Genomic DNA, 1,499 nt, shown 5'->3' with positions numbered 1-1,499 from the left:
GGTGATTCTCTTGCCTCAGCCTCCTGAGTAGCTGGGACTACAGGCACCTGCCACAACTCCCAGCTATTTTTTTGTTGCAGTTTAGCTGGGGCTGGGTTTGAACCTGCCATCCTCGGTATATGGAGCCGGTGCCCTACTCAATGCTACTCAATGAGCCACAGGCACTGCCTGTAATGACATGTATATGATGACATGCAGTTGTATATCCTGCAACTTTAATGAATTCATTTATTAGTTCTAACAGATTTTTTTGTAGAATCTTCAGGGTTTTCCACATATAAGGTCATGTCATCTGCAAGCAAAGATAATTTTACTCCTTTTCCAATTTTGATGTTCTTTTTTTTTGTTTGTTTGTTTTGTGGCAGAGTCTCACTATGTTGCCCTGGGTAGAGTGTTCTGGTGTCACACCCACAGCAATCTCAAACTCTTGGGCTTAAGCAATTCTCTTGCCTCAGCCTCCCAAGTAGCTGGGACTACAGGTGCCTGCCATAGGCTTGGCTGTTTTTTGGTTGTAGTTGTCATTGCTGTTTGGCAGGCTCAGGCTGGATTTGAACCTGCCAGCTCTGGTGTATGTGTCTAGTGCCCTAGCTGTTAAACTACAGGTGCCGAGTGATGTCTTTTTTTTTTTTTTATGGAAGAATTTTTATTTTTACTGTCCAGATTGTGTAACATAAGGGCCAGAACTTTGTCCCAGACTATTTTATAAATTCTCGATTGGTCGGTGAGGCCAACAGGGATATTTCTTCTTGTCTAATGTGGTTTCCAGGAAGGCTTCATTCAAATCCTCAATGGTCATCTGCTCAAATGGAATCAAGTTCCTCATTTTCTCCAGCTGTTTCTCATATTCCACAATTCTGTCCTTTGAGAGAGACACAAACTCAGCACAACTTTTCACGTCTTCTTTTTCTTCAGCATCCACTAGGGCAGTGCATTTATCCTCTGGTACAGGAAACTTCAGGGCAGTAAACTTCTTCTCAAAGTCATCCACCAAGCCTGCCTTGGCCACACTGGCCTTGTAGTAAGCCCAGTCAATAGCTGGTGGATTCTCAGGTAGAGTAGCCAACCTGGAGGTGAGGGTCTCATTCCAAGATTTCAGGGAATTAGCAATAGCCTTTTGATTTCGGGGTATGATCTCTCCAAAAGCTACCCAGTCAATGGCTTTTAGAGCAAGTTTTCTCCCAGCCATCTTGGAATCCTTCACCGACCCTGATGGCCACAGTCACGAGTGATGTCTTTTATTTCTTTTTCTTGCTCAATTTCTCTGGCTAAGACTGCCATTATTAGGTTGTATAGGTAAGATTGTAAGGTTTCACTAGGTAAGCAGTGAAAGCAGCTATCTTTGTCTTGTTCCTGATAGTAGAGGAAAAACTTTCATTCTTTTACCACTGAGTATAATGTTGGGCATGAGTTTTCATATATGATTTTTATTATGTTGGGATAATATCTGGTTTGTTGAGTAATTTTGTCACAGAAAGGTGTTAATTTTTTTTTTTTTTTTT

General features: G+C 41.8%; 1 protein-coding gene across 1 annotated transcript; it reads right to left on the bottom strand.

Moving 5' to 3' along the window:
- Positions 1 to 638: 638 nt before the first annotated feature.
- On the bottom strand, positions 639 to 1,218 carry LOC100955222 (ATP synthase subunit d, mitochondrial). The gene has a single exon (XM_003788187.3). The coding sequence runs from the start codon at positions 1,184 to 1,186 to the stop codon at positions 701 to 703; it is 486 nt and encodes a 161-aa protein (XP_003788235.1). The 5' UTR covers positions 1,187 to 1,218; the 3' UTR covers positions 639 to 700.
- Between the last annotated feature and the right edge of the window lie 281 nt (positions 1,219 to 1,499).

Source organism: Otolemur garnettii, unplaced genomic scaffold (assembly GCF_000181295.1).
Source record: "Otolemur garnettii isolate 467f Iridium unplaced genomic scaffold, OtoGar3 scaffold00025, whole genome shotgun sequence".
NCBI lineage: Eukaryota > Metazoa > Chordata > Mammalia > Primates > Galagidae > Otolemur > Otolemur garnettii.
Note: the sequence above shows the minus strand (reverse complement) of the source record. Positions and strands in the feature narration are given on the sequence as shown.